The sequence below is a fragment of the Xiphophorus couchianus genome, chromosome 6 (assembly GCF_001444195.1).
Source record: "Xiphophorus couchianus chromosome 6, X_couchianus-1.0, whole genome shotgun sequence".
In the NCBI taxonomy this organism is placed as follows: domain Eukaryota; kingdom Metazoa; phylum Chordata; class Actinopteri; order Cyprinodontiformes; family Poeciliidae; genus Xiphophorus; species Xiphophorus couchianus.
In genome coordinates this window covers 28,628,228-28,645,001 of record NC_040233.1, presented here as the reverse complement: position 1 = coordinate 28,645,001, position 16,774 = coordinate 28,628,228, and the positions used below count along the sequence as shown (strand labels likewise).

The following is a 16,774-nucleotide window of genomic DNA, read 5'->3' as shown; positions in this document are numbered from 1 at the left end:
ATGTTGACCAGAAATAAATTATTAAATATTATGCGATTTTATTAGTTTATCAAAGTTTAACATGATATTATTTTTCTCCCACGGTTCCTGTAGTTTCCATGGCAACATTCCTTGGTTTTCCAGACTCAACTTCCCAGAGTTCCCGGCTTTTATGTTCAGCTTGAAATATTATCAAAACTAAAACATTTTTACTTTGAGTTTATGGAGACAGAAACCCACTAAAGAATGAAAAAAGGAAACTTTTTTGTCTCTTTCATTCTGACAGAAAGAAACGTTTTTGATTTTAACACGTTTATTTTTAATATGCCATCAGAGTTAAACCTGAAGAATCATTCACACACAGAGTAAAAACTAACCACAGAACAATGAAGTTAAAACATAAACGGAGGGAAAAACTCAGTCAGATTATCAGTCATTAAAATAACAAAAAACTTTTATTCTATGTTTAACATTCATGTCTCAACTTTTCCCCTGAAATTGTTTCTCTCATTTCTTCTACTAATATAAATATAAAGACAGAAACAATGAGGGAGACAAGAACTGGGAGAGTAAAGGACAGAAGGAACAGGAAGGACGACCTGAAACTTTACACAAGTTTTGATTTTTCATCTTCAGGATAAGAAACATTTCCTGGCCTCCAGGGGGCGACGGTGAGCCGAGAGCAGCCTGAACATCTCGGAAACTTTTACCTCCTCAGGAAACTTCAGGCTTCAAGCTGACAGGAATCTGACTCCATGTCTGAGCCTTTAGCCCCGCCCACTCTGCAGCGCTAACTAACGAGCGCTAACTAACGAGCGCTAACTAACGAGTTCCTTAACGACCTGCTGTCACATCCATCTGCTAATTAGAAATATGATGAAGATGATGATGATCTTCAAACACTTTCTGCTTCCATCAGCTTCACACGGATCGGTTCTGACCCGCTGGACCAGAGCCTTCCTCCTGGACCTCCCAACAGAACCAAGGCTTCTGGAGAATCCTGGAACCGATTCTTCTTCATCACTACCATGCATGATGAAGAGGACAGAACCGGGCCTGCAGCAGCTGGAGGAGGCCCGGTTCGACCCGGTTGGGTATTTTTGGAGCAAGCGTCCAGAATAATCAGCCGAGCCGCTGAGGGAAGCCCAGACCGCTGCAGATGTTTCCTCATAAAGCCTCGGATCACCATTTCAGCAGCTCCTCGCCAGAACCGCCGGGCCTTAACGCCGCCCTCTGACCAGAACCACGGCGTTTTCAGCCCGGAAACCACGGAGCGGATCTATTCCGGTCCGGAGCGAATTTATCACCAGCTGCTGCGTTCCTGAGGGCTTTTACGGCCCGCCGTGTTCCAGAGCGGTTCTGTTCTATCAATAGAACCGGCACCGGCTACGTTTTACTGCCTGAGGATCAGGGTTACTCACATCCTCCAAACCCGACCCGCCAGTCAGAACCGGACCAGCTGGAGTCAGCAGAGCGCCTCCAGAACCAAGGCCCGGCCGATCTCAGAAAAGTTCTGCAGAACGCCTGAACTTTGACCTTTAGGTTCTGAACAGCTCCTCGTAACCACCAGGGTTCTGGTTCCGGACGGAATTGTGTGAAACTCCTGAGCGGTTTCATCTTTCAGGAGCTTCAGTCAGAGGAGACGATTCCACCCTGGAGTCCCGATTTATCTCCTCCACCAAGACCCAGGAGGTTCTGCCCGACCCGGGTCCTGCTGGGTCTGCCCGACCCGGGTTCCTGCAGCAGTTCTCCACAGCGCCACCTTCAGAGACCCGACAGTTCCAGCCGGAATGAGATGAATGTCCTGCAGGCTGAGGAGAGCCTGGAGGGTAGACCCGGTTCCTTCAGAGGAATCGGACCTGAAGCAGAACCGGGTCACTGAACAATGAGGAACCGGACCTGAAGCGGAACCGGGTCGGGGAGGAACTGAGACTCGGATCAGGAAGTGAAACTGACTGACTGTTGGGAAACCAGAGAACAGATGACGGGTCAGAACCTGGACCTGATGAAAGGTCTTTGGGTCAGAGTTCTGACAGCCTTAAATCTCCCACAGCGACCCGGTCACAGGGCGTCTCTGCCGTTCTACTGGACTGGACTGGTTCCGACCCGGTAGAACCGCCGCCACCTGCAGCCGTTCTGGGCCAAACTGTAGAAATGTTGAGAAACGACTGTTTCTGTTTGGAGCCATCTGTTTACCAGGAACCGGGCCAGCGGAGCTGCTGGTGGGGGATTACTGGCTGGAGGTAATCATCATGTCCACAGAGGGATTACACTGGGCCCGGCTCGGCCCGGCTCGGCCCGGCCCGCTGCAGGCAGAGGGGGGATTGGACACTGAGGCAGAAAATTAATTTTCAATAAACAGGCCTGGAAGACGGGTCGGAGCAGAACCAAGAGGTTCCTGAAGGAACCAATCAGAGCTGGGCTGAGTGGTCCAGTCTGGGCGGTTCTGGTTGGTTCTGGTGTGAGACCAGCAGAACCACCCAGATTACAGATTACCTCTATGCTGATGATGTGGTTCTGTTGGTGTTGGTTCAGGGTCCGCTGGAGGAATCCGGACCAGGTGCGGCTCGGTCTCTACCTGGAGGAGATTCTGAGTGACGGCCAACAGAACCAGAACAGAACCAGGTCCAAACAGAAGGTTCTGTCTTAACAACCAGGTGAGCAGGTCCAATCATCCAGGAGAAGCTGCTCCTCCGTATCTGACTGGGAGACCCCGACCCGTCACCGTGGAAACCTCAGAGGAAGACCGCGGCGCCGTCCAGACGGGTCCAGATCGGGTTCTTCATCCCATCCATTAATCACATTAGTAAATTAATTTGATTAAAGTTCAGCGGGTTTGAAGCTCCAGAGTTTAATCTGACAAACGGATCCTGATGAGTTCAGAGAACTGAGCTCATTAAGCACAGAACCGGCGCGGATCGACCCAGTTGGGTCCGACACAGACGGATCAGCACCAGATGCAAGACAAAAATCTGGGAACGCACTAAACTATTCCAACAGAGAGCAAAGGAACCTTCAGACAGACTCCTGGTTCTGGTTCTGGTAGCAACCGGCTGGAGTCCAAACAGAGACATTCTAGATATTATTTCTACGTAGAAACACACAGGAAGTTCTGGATCTGACAAAAACTCCTGAAGCAGAAATAAAGATCCGGGATGGAGGGAGGGATGGATGGATGGATGGATGGACGGACGGAGGGATGGATGGACGGACGGATGGATGGATGGATGGATGGAGGGATGGATGGATGGATGGACGGAGGGATGGATGGACGGACGGATGGATGGATGGATGGACGGAGGGATGGATGGATGGAGGGATGGATGGACGGACGGACGGATGGATGGATGGAGGGATGGATGGACGGACGGAGGGATGGACAGATGGATGGATGGATGGACGGACGGATGGATGGATGGATGGAGGGATGGATGGATGGAGGGATGGATGGATGGACGGAGGGATGGATGGATGGAGGGATGGATGGACGGACGGATGGATGGATGGAGGGATGGATGGACGGACGGACGGATGGATGGATGGACGGACGGATGGATGGACAGAGGGATGGATGGATGGATGGATGGATGGATGGACGGATGGATGGAGAATCTGGATCAGAACCAAAATCATTTTTTTCTGAAGGAAAACATCAGTGATTGTTGATCAGAACCTGGAAACGTTCCTGACCTTCCGAGGAACCGAATGATTCTGCCAGGTTCTGGTTCTGGTTCTGGTCGTGAGTTTCTAATCTTCCAGCAAACAAAGTGGGAATATGTGACCAGTAAGGCTGAGCTCTGAGTGGACCGTCACTGATCCAAATGCTCCAAACAGAACCAGAACCAGAACCTGGACCCCAGAACACACGATACAGATCCAGAACCGATCCGATCCTTCGTGTCGCTGCCATGGTTTAAAGTTCAGTGAGATTCCAGAGAAAGTCCTGCTGCTGCTGCACACTGCCAGCCAGCTGGCCCAAAGCAAGCTCCAGAACATTAGCAGAACCTTAGCAGAACGAACAGCAGCTTCCCGGGTCGGAGTTGCATCCCATCCGGGTCAGAACCGGAGGTACAGCGGGTCAGGAAACAGTTCAACTGTCCAAACTGGAGCTGCTGAACTCTGAGCTCAGAGTTCTGCCTTAAAGGCGGCCAGAAATCCCAACAGAACCTCAGCAGAACCTGAGTAGAACCTCAGCAGAACCTGAGTAGAACCTCAGCAGAACCCGATTCGGTTCTCCAGAAAGTTTATGTTTTTTTGACCCGGTAACGGTCTGAACCGGATCAGAGGAAACGTTTTGGTCACATGGAGGGAAACCAGGTTTCCTTTCACCTTCATCATCATTAGTTCTGCAGGACGGGCAGAGGTCCAAACGGGCCGGTTCTGCTGCAGCTGAGCTGCATGACTCCTGGCTTGGCCCGGATCGGTACACCAAAATGATCCAACGGTTCTGTTGATGTTTCCGGACTAACCTGGGCCCAGAACCGACGGTTCATCAGCAGAACCCTGCAGATTGGATCAGAACCTTATGGGTCAGGAACCATCAGGGTACCAGTGACAGTCATTCCAAACTCAGCAGAACTTTCAAGGTTCTACTGGTCCTCCAGCTCTGGTTCTGGTTCTCTCTCCTGCAGGAACAGAACCGGTTCTGGAGCCCGACCCGTCCTGGTTCTGACACAGAACCGTCCCGACCCACAGAACCAGAGTCAGAACAAACGCATTAAACTCCAGGAACCTGCTGTGGTTCCGGTCCGGTTCAGAGTTTCTCTCCAACCGGGTTCATTAAAAGCACAGGACGGGTCCGGAGTTCTGAATGAGGTTCTGTCAGCTGCTCGGTTCCGGTCAGCATGCGGGTCACATCCCAGCCTTTCAACCCGGTCGACGGATCAGAACCGGGACGGAGCTCAGAGCCCGGCCCGGTACGTGTTCTGACTGACAAAACTGACCGGATCGGAACAACAACAGAACAAAAGGTCCGACTCGGACGGGCCAAGGCAGAACCAGACACCGGACCGGACCTTTAATTCACAACCCGGTTTGAACCGAGGCCCGGTTCAGGTTCTGAACACTCATCCTGTCTGGAAAACCCTGTGACCCGTTCAGAACCAGAACCAGAGGGACAGAAAGTTTCACACACCAAAGATTCCCTGGTTCTGTTCCCGACCCAACAGAACCTCCGGTCCAGTTCAAACCTGATGTCAAATTAATTCATTCAGTTACTAGAACCAGCAGAGTCCAGACTGGGACAGTCCCAGTTCTTACTGGGACGATGAACTCCAGGTTCTGATTCTGGTCCAAACAGAACCCAGAAGAACCTTCATCCTGTCTGCCTGAGCAGCACCAGAACCACCTGCTGTGGAATCAGATTTTTACAGTCAGAACAATCAGAAGCAGACCCGGTTCCGGGGCCGACCCGGCAGCAGCCAGAGCCGGGTCAGAACGGATCAGAACCGGGTTTACCTATGAGAGCCTGGAACAGGTTGCTCTGGAAGATGTCGATGACTCTCTGGATGGAGAGACGCAGCTGCCGGTCCTCCGTGTGGTTCAGCTTGTTCCGGTACTCCTCCAGGAGCAGCAGGGCCCGCTGGGCGTCTGGAGGCGGTTCGGATCAGAACCGGGGCGGAGGAGAGGAAGAGGAAGGACAGTTAAACTCTTCATCACATCTCAGGATGCTGCAGCAGCAGCAGCAGCAGCACACAGGAAACTCAGAGACGGATCAGAACCGGATCAGAACCGGATCAGAACCAGTAGCAGTTTAAAGTATAATGCTTCTGCAGATGATTGGGCCTGTTGCAATAAATCAATAAATCACATGATCAATTAAAACAAAATCAATATTTCTGTTTCCATGTTTTATCATTTTTCTCTTTCCACCAAAAACTGGATAAAATTTTTAAAATTCTGGAGTTTTGATCTAAAATAAAACTTTTTTGGAAGGAAAATTTATTTATAGTTTATTTGTTTGTTGTTTTGTTTATTTTTTGGACATTTAAAATGTTTAAGTTTCAGAGTTAAATGTTAGAATTTAAAGTTTATTATGTGATCCGACATTATTTTGCCATTATTACCGTTTTATTACTGGAAAATGGAACAAAAATATTATCACAATAAATTCTGCTCTACTTTATCGTCCAGCAGAATTAAATCCACTGAAGGATCACTGATCCACAGATCCACTGAAGGATCACTGATCCACTGAAGGATCTTATCCTGATTCCGTCTGAAACCCGGAAGACGAGTTGGACTTAACAGGAATGGTTCGGATCGACCCGATGTTCGGATCGCTGGGAAATCCAGCATTTTATTCAGGGTCTAAATCTGCTGCAGAAATCCATCAAATGATTCCCTGAAACGTTCCGGATCAGAACCGATGATCCATCCAGATGTCAACGTCTGTCCTGGGTTCCGATTCACATCTAAAACCAAACTGGTTTATCATTTACTGGTCTTTATTTCAGACTCTAAACTGGAGCGTTTTTTCAAATCCAGATAAACTCTTCGACCTGATCCGGTTCTGGAAGCTGGTTGAACAGAACCGGGCCGGGCCCAGGATGATCTGGAGCTGATCCAGAGGTTCGACCCAATCCAACCCAGATTCATTACTTCAGAACAAAAACAAATCCAGGAAGTAAAAAGCAAATCCCAGGAATCTGACCGAAACGTCAAAAGAGCCGGTTTGGACCTCAGGGTCCGAGCGGAACCAGAAGTTCTGGATCTGAACGTTCAGACAGGACCAAACCATCTGAGAAAATCTAATCATTTCATTATTATAGAAAAATACATTCGATTCAGTTTATTTCATTTTTATCACAGCCAGTATTTTCTATGAAGTTCAGTTTTGGGACCAAAGAAACTTTTATAAAGATTTTGTGATAATTAATATTTTACATTTCCAGTAATAAAGGCTCTAACATCCCATAATTACCTGCTACCTGGAACATTTGCAACACTTTAGATTTTGAGCCTAAACTAACTTTGCTTTGTGATTTTAAATCAACTTTCTCTTCACTAACCGGTTGATTTGGATCCTCTGAGCAGAACCGCTGCAGCGTCACCGCCTGCCGCTAATGGAAACGTTTTAAACATTAATAAACTAAAAACTACGACCATCCATTATAGTTTATATTGAGACAGAATATTTTTAAGACTTTTTCGGCAAACATACCTCAAGTTAAAGGACCTTTATGAGGACGCGGTAAATATTTTATTGATATTCCAGTTTATTTTTAGTTCCCACAAGGTGCCCCATTTAGAAGTTGGTTAGCAGCTGAAGCTAAGAGGCTAGCTGGGTTTTAACTTCACCTGGTGCGGTTCGGCTGGGCTCAGCAGGACCGAACTGAGCCGTGTTTAGCACCTTTAGCCCAGGTTCCTCCCGGGTTCGTGTAGCTCTGCATTTCTGGGTGTTTTATGTGTTTCTATTCAGCTGCAGTTGGACTTTTTCCTCCTCAGCAGGTTAGCGCACACCGCGCTGAAGTTGGCCTCTGACTGAGAGCACCTGTAAAGGGCCAGTCCACAGTTTTTAAGGCGATCGGCTCTAGAATAATGAGACTTCTCCTTTCTGGACTAAATTATTGCACAATACAGAGATTCAGAAAGAACAGTTTAGTTGTCAGAAAATGTATTTTAATTCTGGTTGTAAAAGTTTTTATATAATTATGATTAGGCTGGATGGAGCTTAAGAACTGGACATGGACTGGATTAATGTATATAATTATTTGTTGCGTGACAGATTATATGTAGAGAAAAAGAGTCATGGAGATTATGGAAGCAGAAAACATTATCGTATCACAAAATGTAAAGAGAACTTTAAGAGCCTGGAGTCAGATTAGAATCTCTGGAGTTTGAAACTGATTTCAGTTTAAAGTAAACTTTATTTTATTTTACACACAGTTTTGTCTATTTTTGAAAAAATCAGAAAATGTAATTTTTAACTTTTTGTTTTTATTAGAGCAGAAATCTTCAGTCTAACCTAAAGGTTTAACTGTTGGACCCTGGTGGAAACGGAAAGAAAAACTTTGATTACAATAAACTAAAAGTAAAAATTTTTAAACACATTTCTCTTTAAGTAGTTAAAATATAAAAAGCCCAAATCAAAGTATCTCAGAGATTCGACTGTAATTTTCTAACTTTAAGGGTCAATTCTGATGTTTAGCAGCAGTGATTAATTATTGTTATTGATGAGATTCAATCACAGAAAAACCCAAAAATACCAAAACACAGAACCTCTGACCTTCCCGCTTCACATCTACTCGCCAACTCGACTGGAACTCCTTCCCAAAAACATGAGGGCTTTACAGAAACCCCACCAAGAGAGCAGGAAGGTGCTTTTTATGTTTACTGGGGAAAAAACTACATCTATGGAGGGCCAGAAGGGACAAAAATAAACTCCACAAGTTAGAAAATCATGGCAGTCATTGCAAATGGAAGATATTTATGAGCTTTCCTATAATGACAATTCTAAGTTACGATTAGCAGACGAGTCGTGGAACTCATTGCAAAACTAGTGGAGGTCAACAAATCTGTATAAGCTCCGCCCCACAATTTTGATGGGCGATTTTTACAGATAAAATAATAAATTAAGCATTTAATTATTTTATGGCCCTCCGTATGTTTATTTATATGAAGGATGTTCACTTTAAGATGTATTAAAAGAATCAATAAAAAGGCTTAATAAACTCTATGAAGCTGTTTCCATATTTAAGCACTAGAGATTAATTTAATATTTTTAAAGTGTAGATCTGAGGTTCAGAGTTCTTAAAACCTGCGGAACAGCCCTTTATACCAGCTGCGATTGTGACACCAACTTCAGATCCTTTTAGCCGTTAGCTTTCAGTCTGTTAGTCTGAAGAAGTGAAAGCGGCTTACCTTTCTTTCTAACGGGCATGTTCTGACTCGGCTCGGTTCAGTTCGGAGCTCAGAACCACACACACACTTCCCGCACAGAACAGGTTTCCAATTGTTTTTCCCGTAAAATCCAATAAAAATCCCTCCACGACGACACCAAGTTCCACACCGAGCAAACTTCCTGACCCGTCCAAGAAACACCCCAGAACCGAACCGGTCCTGAACCACGCAGAAAACTTAGAATCCTGGGGGGGAGGGGAGCTCCGGGGAGGACTCGACTCTCCGAGCTGCACTTCCCCGCCTCAGAGGCTCCTCCGGCCGGGGAGCAGCGCTCAGGCTGGCCGCTGCTCGGCTCTGGATGGAAGTAAAGTGGGAATCTGTTTTCCAGCAGCTGGGATCCGGGATCTGCTCTGCGCCAAAGTCCGCGGTAAACACACCCAGTTTGAGGGCAGGCAGGGAGCCAGACAGGAGGAGCTGCCCGCCGCTGCAGCTGCTGCTCCGGCTGCAGAGGAGGAGACCGAGCCGCTCCGGAGCTCCGCACCTCCTTCCAGAAAACCCGGGACAAACTTCCAGCCTAGAGGAGACACTCCTAACTCTGTCCCACCGCCTAATCCCGCACCGGCCCGCAGACCTCAGAGCCCTGGAAGCCGCAGCCTGAGAGCTGTATGCGTGTCCCACTCCCCGAGTGGATGAGTCCTCCTGTTTGCTCCTTCCCACTCCTCCTGCTCCTCTCCCTGCAGCCTTCCAGGTCTCACAAATCCCAAACTTTCCTCCAAAATGGCGTCTGACAGAGCTGCAAACGTAAACCATGTGATTCCTGAATCCCTCCCTCCAACCTGGCGCCCAATCACGCAGCTCACCTATAGGAGCAGGAGGAAGAGGAGCAGGGGGAGGAAGAGCAGCAGCAGGAGGAGGAGGAAGAGGAGCAGGGGGAGGAAGAGCAGCAGCAGGAGGAGGAGGAGGAGGAAGAGGAGCAGGGGGAGGAAGAGCAGCAGCAGGAGGAAAACCAGAAAACTGAAGGAGAATCAGGAGATAAAACCAGAACCGGTCAACCAGAACACAGACTTCCTGGTTCTGATCATTTAAAATCAACCAGTCGGGTCCAGAATCCTGTTACTCCTGAACCTTTTCTGATCTCTGGGTCACCAGCAGAACCTGAACCGGTTCGGCTCTAGTCCAGGTTCTGTCGTTTGATGACAATTAATTGGAATAAAAACTGTTATTAAGGATGGATGGATGAAGAGACGGATGGATGGGTCTGAGTTTGGTTGGATGAACAGATGGATGGGTCTGAGTTTGGTTGGATGAACAGATGGATGGGTCTGAGTTTGGTTGGATGAACAGACGGATGGATGGGTCTGAGTTTGGTTGGATGAACAGATGGATGGGTCTGAGTTTGGTTGGATGAACAGACGGATGGATGGGTCTGAGTTTGGTTGGATGAACAGACGGATGGATGGGTCTGAGTTTGGTTGGATGAACAGATGGATGGGTCTGAGTTTGGTTGGATGAACAGACGGATGGATGGGTCTGAGTTTGGTTGGATGAACAGACGGATGGATGGGTCTGAGTTTGGTTGGATGAACAGATGGATGGGTCTGAGTTTGGTTGGATGAACAGACGGATGGATGGGTCTGAGTTTGGTTGGATGAACAGACGGATGGGTCTGAGTTTGGTTGGATGAACAGACGGATGGATGGGTCTGAGTTTGGTTGGATGAACAGACGGATGGATGGGTCTGAGTTTGGTTGGATGAACAGACGGATGGGTCTGAGTTTGGTTGGATGAACAGACGGATGGGTCTGAGTTTGGTTGGATGAACAGACGGATGGATGGGTCTGAGTTTGGTTGGGTGAACAGACGGATGGATGGGTCTGAGTTTGGTTGGATGAACAGACGGATGGATGGGTCTGAGTTTGGTTGGATGAACAGATGGATGGGTCTGAGTTTGGTTGGATGAACAGACGGATGGATGGGTCTGAGTTTGGTTGGATGAACAGACGGATGGATGGGTCTGAGTTTGGTTGGATGAACAGACGGATGGGTCTGAGTTTGGTTGGATGAACAGACGGATGGGTCTGAGTTTGGTTGGATGAACAGACGGATGGGTCTGAGTTTGGTTGGGTGAACAGACGGATGGATGGGTCTGAGTTTGGTTGGATGAACAGACGGATGGATGGGTCTGAGTTTGGTTGGATGAACAGACGGATGGGTCTGAGTTTGGTTGGATGAACAGACGGATGGGTCTGAGTTTGGTTGGATGAACAGACGGATGGATGGGTCTGAGTTTGGTTGGATGAACAGACGGATGGGTCTGAGTTTGGTTGGATGAACAGACGGATGGGTCTGAGTTTGGTTGGATGAACAGACGGATGGGTCTGAGTTTGGTTGGGTGAACAGACGGATGGATGGGTCTGAGTTTGGTTGGATGAACAGACGGATGGATGGGTCTGAGTTTGGTTGGATGAACAGACGGATGGGTCTGAGTTTGGTTGGATGAACAGACGGATGGGTCTGAGTTTGGTTGGGTGAACAGACGGATGGATGGGTCTGAGTTTGGTTGGATGAACAGACGGATGGGTCTGAGTTTGGTTGGATGAACAGACGGATGGATGGGTCTGAGTTTGGTTGGATGAACAGACGGATGGATGGGTCTGAGTTTGGTTGGATGAACAGACGGATGGGTCTGAGTTTGGTTGGATGAACAGACGGATGGGTCTGAGTTTGGTTGGATGAACAGACGGATGGATGGGTCTGAGTTTGGTTGGATGAACAGACGGATGGGTCTGAGTTTGGTTGGATGAACAGACGGATGGATGGGTCTGAGTTTGGTTGGATGAACAGACGGATGGGTCTGAGTTTGGTTGGATGAACAGACGGATGGATGTTTCAGATAAATCCTTCGTTTCAGGATCAAACTTTGAGATTTCTCTGATTTGTGATCCGTTTTCTCGGAGGCCCAGAGCTTCACAGGAACCGAGGACGAGTTCTGGGGATTCATCTACGACTGAAGGTTCTGCGGGACGGACGGATTGCTCTGATGGTTCTGTTCTGGGTCTGTCGCTGAGACCGTCCTGGCTCCACCGTCTCCATGGTAACAGTTTTTTATTGGCCGTTGCAGCTTGGAGACTTCCTGCTGTTTTCATTCCTGAAGTTCTGGACCAAGAGAACCACCTTTGAACATGTCTGGTTCTACCACAACCCAACTGGTGCGGTCCATCAGAGCCTTCCTGATTTCAATTCTTCTTCTGTGGTTCTGTTTTTACTCTGATGTCTAACAGGAACCACTGGACCGGATGAAGGACTGAATACGACCGGTACCGCTCAGCTTATTGTCATCTATTCTAACTATTAAAACATTTCATCACTGATAGTAAGTTGGTGGTTTTGGGTCAGAACTTTTCCCGGGTTTCTGTGTAAAGTGAAGAATCGGTGAAGTCATGGTTCTGGGCAGAACTCGGACCCGTCCATGAGTTTTTTCAGGCTTTATGGGAGTTTCTCCCTCAGATGTGACTGTCAGGCGCTGAAGAACCACCTGAACCACAGGAGCCAGTGACCCGGTTCTGGACCGAAGCTGAGCGGTTCTGAAATCGAGGGGTTCTGGACCGAAACTGAGCGGTTCTGAAGTCGAGCGGTTCTGGACCGAAACTGAGCGGTTCTGAAGTTGAGCGGTTCTGGACCGAAGCTGAGCGGTTCTGAAGTTGAGCGGTTCTGGACAGACAGCTGAGTGGACAAGGTCCAGAGAAGAACCTGGAGGAGTATCAGGAAGTCTCCATGGCAACGAGACAGGTCCAACCTGATCACGTGACCTGTTGACTGACGGGTCAGAAGGTTAAAGGTCAGGCCTGAGCTACTAAACAGCGAGGTCAGAGGTCGAGCTGTTCAATGACGGTGATGAAGACGCCTCCTCTTCCTCTCTCTTTGTAGCTCCGTGTCTCTGATGTGAGGCACTCGGCGAACTCGGAGCTCCGGTCCAGATTAAAGGAGAGGAGGCCTCCTTTATTTTTAGACCTTCATGTTTAATGGATGGACCCGCCTCCTCCTCGGGCCGCCGCCTCGTCGCCGTGGAAACCTGCAGGAAGCAGAGGAGCTGTCACGCCATCCTGCTGCCGATGGAGACGAGTCAGACCTGGAGGGGAGGATTCGAGTCACCAAAGCACCTGAGGAAGGGATGACCTGAGTGGGACCTGGAGTCCGAGTCGGTTCTGAACTGAACCATCCTAGTCAGACCTGAATAGGATGGAAAAAATGAAACGAGTCAGACCAAGACATGAACAAGTTATCCAAGTCAAATCTAACCAAATTATCCAAGTCAGACTTGTATAGGACAAAGAAATAATCCAAGTCAGACCTAGACGATATAAACAGAATCATCCGAGTCAGACTTGGTTGGGATCAGTCAAGTCAGACCGGTAGGATGAAAAAATGATCCAAGGATCTGCTGGAACTTTTTATTTGATTTATGATTTTTCTTTTCTCCTGATTATTTTTACAGAGTTTTATGGTTCTGAGCTGGAGAGTTCCTCCGAGTCCAGCAGGTCCATTCTGGACCAGCAGCTCCTCCGAGTCCAGCAGGTCTGGTCTGGACCAGCAGCTCCTCCGAGTCCAGCAGGTCTGGTCTGGACCAGCAGCTCCTCCGAGTCCAGCAGGTCCGGTCTGGACCAGCAGTTCCTCCGAGTCCAGCAGGTCCATTCTGGACCAGCAGCTCCTCCGAGTCCAGCAGGTCCGGTCTGGACCAGCAGCTCCTCCGAGTCCAGCAGGTCTGGTCTGGACCAGCAGCTTCTTCCTTGTGACTTTTTGAAACTTTGCAGGTCTCAGTAGAACTTTGGGCTGATTTCTGTTTGATTATTGATCCCAAACTGTTTGGATGTTTTTGATTTTCCTGTATTTGATCAGAATTGTATTCTAGTTTTTTCTGGATTCTGTTTATTCGACATCCTGGCCTCACAGTTTAACGGAGTGAAATCAGATCAGATTATCCTCTAAACTCGTTCATGTTTCGGTTTACAAATCAACACAAACTGGATTAAACGCAAAGTGTTCACACAGTTTGGACCCTTTATTACAAACAATAATTACAAACAAAACTTCAGATGATTTTATCAGGACTTTATGTGACAGTTAAACACAAACTAGTAAAGCCTGGAACATGATAAAGTTATTTAATATTTTACAAAGAGAAAAACTGGCATTAATTGTAAAGTTACTGAGATTTCAATAGGAGGATAAAATCCTTCCTGTTTTTTCTGAAAAATAAAATCAATCAGTTTAGTTTGAATCAAAGGAAATAAAATTCAAGTTGAGAAATTTGGATTTAAAACTATTTATAAACAGTTTGTGATTGAAATAAAAAACTGTTATAAAGACTCAGATGTGCAGAGATGAAAGGACCTTTAAGGTCATCAGAACCAGCTGATCAGAACCGGGTCAGAACTCTGAAGCAGCTGCCTGAACATTAAATGGACCTGAAGAACGACTGCAGACAGGAACCGGACCCGGTTCTGCTCCAGCCCGCGGTGAGCAGCTCGGGGTTTATCCGCCCCTCTGCCGCGGTTCTGGCCCGGCTGGATGTGATTACTGCTCATGTCAGATTTCATCGGATCGGGACAACATGCTCATCATTAATCTACAGCTCAAATCTGGTTCTTGGCAGCCGGAACCAGAAACACACACGGGCCGGGATAAACGGACAGGCGGCCAGCGCTGGCTCCAGCATCATCGCCTCGCTGGCCGTCGCCATGGTTACAGACAGGACTGCAACCCGGGAGCATGCAGAGTAAAGCTTCACCTGGTTCCGGTCCAAACGGGTCGGACCGGAACATCTGAGCTAAATGTTCGGATTGTTGCAGATTTTTTGAAGGAAACTGAAGCTTCCAGTGGTGAAAACTGAACTGGAAGGTTTTCTACATGTTTGTTGATATTTCTGTATTTATTTGTGGAATCTGCAGGTTTTCTTGATGTCCTGCGTTCGGAAGCTGGGTGAAATGTTCAGGTTGTGTTTGTTAACTAGGATGATGCTGCAGTGGCCAGTGATGCTGCCTTGCAGTGAGAAGGTTCTGGGTTTGAATCCCAGCCTTAAGCAGGGGTTTCTCCCTGTGCTACAGTGTCTCTTCCTGGGTACTCCAGCTTCCTCCCACAGACTGTCTGTAAATAAGTCTTGAATTCCTGTGGAACCAGCCTCAGAGCGTCTGTAGCTTTTATATTTGACTTGTATTATTTATAAAGTTGTAATTCCCGTCAGATGTTTGAAATCCACTTCATTCCAGTAAAACTGAACCTGAAGTCGCGTTCATGAGGGAAACGTTGTTCAGTTTGATCCCAGTGATAATAAAGTGTTGCAGCTGCCTGCAACATTCCCTCCTCCTGACCAAGCATGTGGTGACAGTGCACAGGAAAAACTCTGTTTTCACAGGCAGAACCAGAACCCGGCTCGGTTCTGGTCCAGTCCAGCGCGTTGCATCCAGTCCGTAATGAAAGGTTTTATGGATAAACATGATTCAAGCTGACAGAAACGGGTTTCCAGCTGCAGCTTTGGTTCTGCTGGTTCTGGAGGACAACGAGGCCATTGAGCTGGAGAAGCTGCAGAAATGGTTCTGGTTTACATTATCACTATATCAGTTTTAACAATCCGGTCCAATCTGACCCGGAGAACCTCAATCCAATCTGAAGGTTGAACGGACTACAGAGGGATCTGGATCAGCGGTTCTGGACAGGACTGGGTCTCAAATGGAGCAGCAGTCTGAACATACGATCAGCTGTTTTCTGCTCCAGTGGGTAACAATGCAGCATATGAAACGGTACCAGAGCGGTACCAGAGTGTGACGAGTCCAACCTCCCAACAGAGGACCCAGTTTCTGTGAAACAATCGGATCCTCTGTCATTCTGCAGCTTCTGCAGAACAATGTTTCTGGGTTCTTCCAGAACCTGAAAGGCTTCACCTGAAGGCTCGGGTTCTGGAGGTCCACTACAGAGAAGCTGGTTCTGGAACAATGAGGCTGAGGGAGCAGCAGCTGCGTGCCGAGGATTTCCAGGCTGATTGTGATCCGTCAGCGCAGGATAAGGAGGATTAACACTTCTTATGTCATCCTCTGTTCATTCCTCCATGTGTGTGCTGCAGGTCAGAGGTCACCAACCAGTCTGGGTGGAGGCGTTACGTAACTGGAGGAGGTATGGAACTACATCATGTTGTTTATGTTTTACATCATAATAAAGGTAGAAAAACCCAACCGGGTCGCCTGTCGGTTCTGCTGGTTCCTCATCTTTAGATCATGACTTGTTATTGTTTGTTATTGATCATTAATGATTAATTCACTGAAATTCATATTAACGTGTTATTCAAACTGCAGCTACGTGCCTGAACCAGCAGAGGGAGCCAAACACCAGAAAACATTCTGGATCGTTTTAAAAGCTGAGCTTTGGTTCTGCAGAACATTTCACTCACCGATCAGAACCAGATTCCTCTCAATGTTCTCTCCATGGACAGAAGTTTAAATATTATTTATCTATTTCTGCTCTAGTTTTTTCTTGGGCTTTCGTTTTTGTTTGCTTGTTTTGAGCATTGTGCTTTCTTTTGTTGACTTGTGTATGGAAATGTTAAAAATAACCTAAATAAATATACACATTCTTTTAAGAATAAAAAATAAACTTATATCAATAAATAAATATTTTGCTGCAGGTCTTTGATATTTTCCTGGTAAAAGCTCCTCGACTGTCAGTGATTTATCCAGAGGAAGTCCTAACATGACTGAACCACCAGTTCACAACACAAACGCTGCACATGAATGAAAATATGGATTTATTATAATAAACTCAGATCAGACCACAGACTGACAGATCAATGAACATTCATCTATCAATGAACAAATGAATTCATCCCTTAAAGAGAAACAAAGGAGAAAATTAATTTCTGTTGCAGAAATGATCTGTGATGCGTTCAGGGTACAGTATAACATAG

The 16,774-nt window shown here is 47.3% G+C and overlaps 1 protein-coding gene and 1 long non-coding RNA gene across 15 annotated transcripts in view; one reads left to right on the top strand and one right to left on the bottom strand.

Annotated features, from left to right (window-relative positions):
* The window catches only part of dlg1b (discs large MAGUK scaffold protein 1b), a 72,270-nt gene extending 62,617 nt beyond the window's left edge, over nucleotides 1-9,653 (bottom strand). For 3 of the 14 annotated variants that reach the window (XM_028019332.1, XM_028019334.1, XM_028019333.1), the window contains exons 1-2: nucleotides 8,842-9,653; nucleotides 5,437-5,568 (exon numbers count right to left, since the gene is read on the bottom strand). In XM_028019332.1, coding sequence (XP_027875133.1) covers nucleotides 5,437-5,568; nucleotides 8,842-8,860 — 151 coding nt within the window. In that variant the 5' untranslated portion in view covers nucleotides 8,861-9,653. The remainder of the gene's footprint in view (nucleotides 1-5,436; nucleotides 5,569-8,841) is intronic. The other 11 variants (XM_028019340.1, XM_028019338.1, XM_028019335.1 and 8 more) reach the window with 6 other exon arrangements.
* Nucleotides 9,654-11,660: 2,007 nt separating this feature from the next.
* On the top strand, nucleotides 11,661-13,868 carry LOC114146030 (uncharacterized). Its single transcript, XR_003595828.1, has 2 exons — nucleotides 11,661-13,232; nucleotides 13,316-13,868. It is a non-coding gene; the product is annotated as an uncharacterized LOC114146030 (long non-coding RNA).
* The last annotated feature ends 2,906 nt before the right edge of the window (nucleotides 13,869-16,774 follow it).